This window comes from Hippocampus comes, unplaced genomic scaffold (assembly GCF_001891065.2).
Source record: "Hippocampus comes isolate QL1 unplaced genomic scaffold, H_comes_QL1_v1.1 C16730604, whole genome shotgun sequence".
Lineage (NCBI taxonomy): Eukaryota > Metazoa > Chordata > Actinopteri > Syngnathiformes > Syngnathidae > Hippocampus > Hippocampus comes.
In genome coordinates, this window is record NW_017837703.1 from 1 (window position 1) to 759 (window position 759).

General features: G+C 51.5%; 1 protein-coding gene across 1 annotated transcript; it reads right to left on the reverse strand.

Moving 5' to 3' along the window:
* Positions 1-10: 10 nt before the first annotated feature.
* Positions 11-727, reverse strand: LOC109509020 (dynein heavy chain 2, axonemal-like). Its single transcript, XM_019858953.1, has 3 exons — positions 657-727; positions 414-564; positions 11-336 (listed from the first exon to the last, which is right to left on the reverse strand). The coding sequence occupies exons 2-3, from the start codon at positions 481-483 to the stop codon at positions 182-184; spliced, it is 225 nt and encodes a 74-aa protein (XP_019714512.1). The 5' UTR covers positions 484-564; positions 657-727; the 3' UTR covers positions 11-181.
* Positions 728-759: the final 32 nt, after the last annotated feature.

Here is a 759-nt window from a genome sequence, read left to right on the forward strand (position 1 = left end):
TTTTTTTTTCCTTCCCTCACAGCTTGGATGGAATTTGCATGAAACTAGACCTCCCTCACCTTGATTAACCACTGCTGTTTTTTTTCTTTGAGACAGGGAAAGGTATTTATGGAGGGGGCGGGGGGGATGAACACAAACCAATAGGAAAAGAAATTGGATGTGTCCAGAGTATGCGAACATGTCAGCTGTCCAGGCTCATGAGGAGCGCTGCCCCCCTTTTGATCCAGTGATCCGGATTGACGTTGCCGGATTTCAGCTCCACGGCGATCACAAAGGAAGCTCTGCCCGCGCCGCCCGATCGCACGGGGAAGTAGTAGCAAGGACAGAGGTACATGTCTACAAAGCAGAGAGGTGACACAATTCAGGCGCTTGCAAAATGAGCAAGCGACAAGTCGGAACAAAAACGCCCTCACTCTTGGCCATCTTCTTGCGGTTCTCCACTGGCTTGAAGTTGATGGCGGGAATAGGACACACCATCTGCATGGGCTCGGCCTCCACCAGGCAGGTGGCCTTTTTATCCCAGGCGGCCCCCTCAAGGTACAAACCTCGCACGTAAACGCCATCCTGGAGGTTCGACAGACAACCGGTTTGGCATTGATTGATGAAGACAGCAAGATGGTGGCTGAAACACACCAAAAACGTCTTGAATCAATCACCTTGGGTGGATTCTGGATGTGGCTCTCCTCAAGACTGGATACTGTGAAGTCCCAGGAGAGGGTGTCAACTGAGACCTGCAAAAAGTAGGCGCAGGTTGTCAAC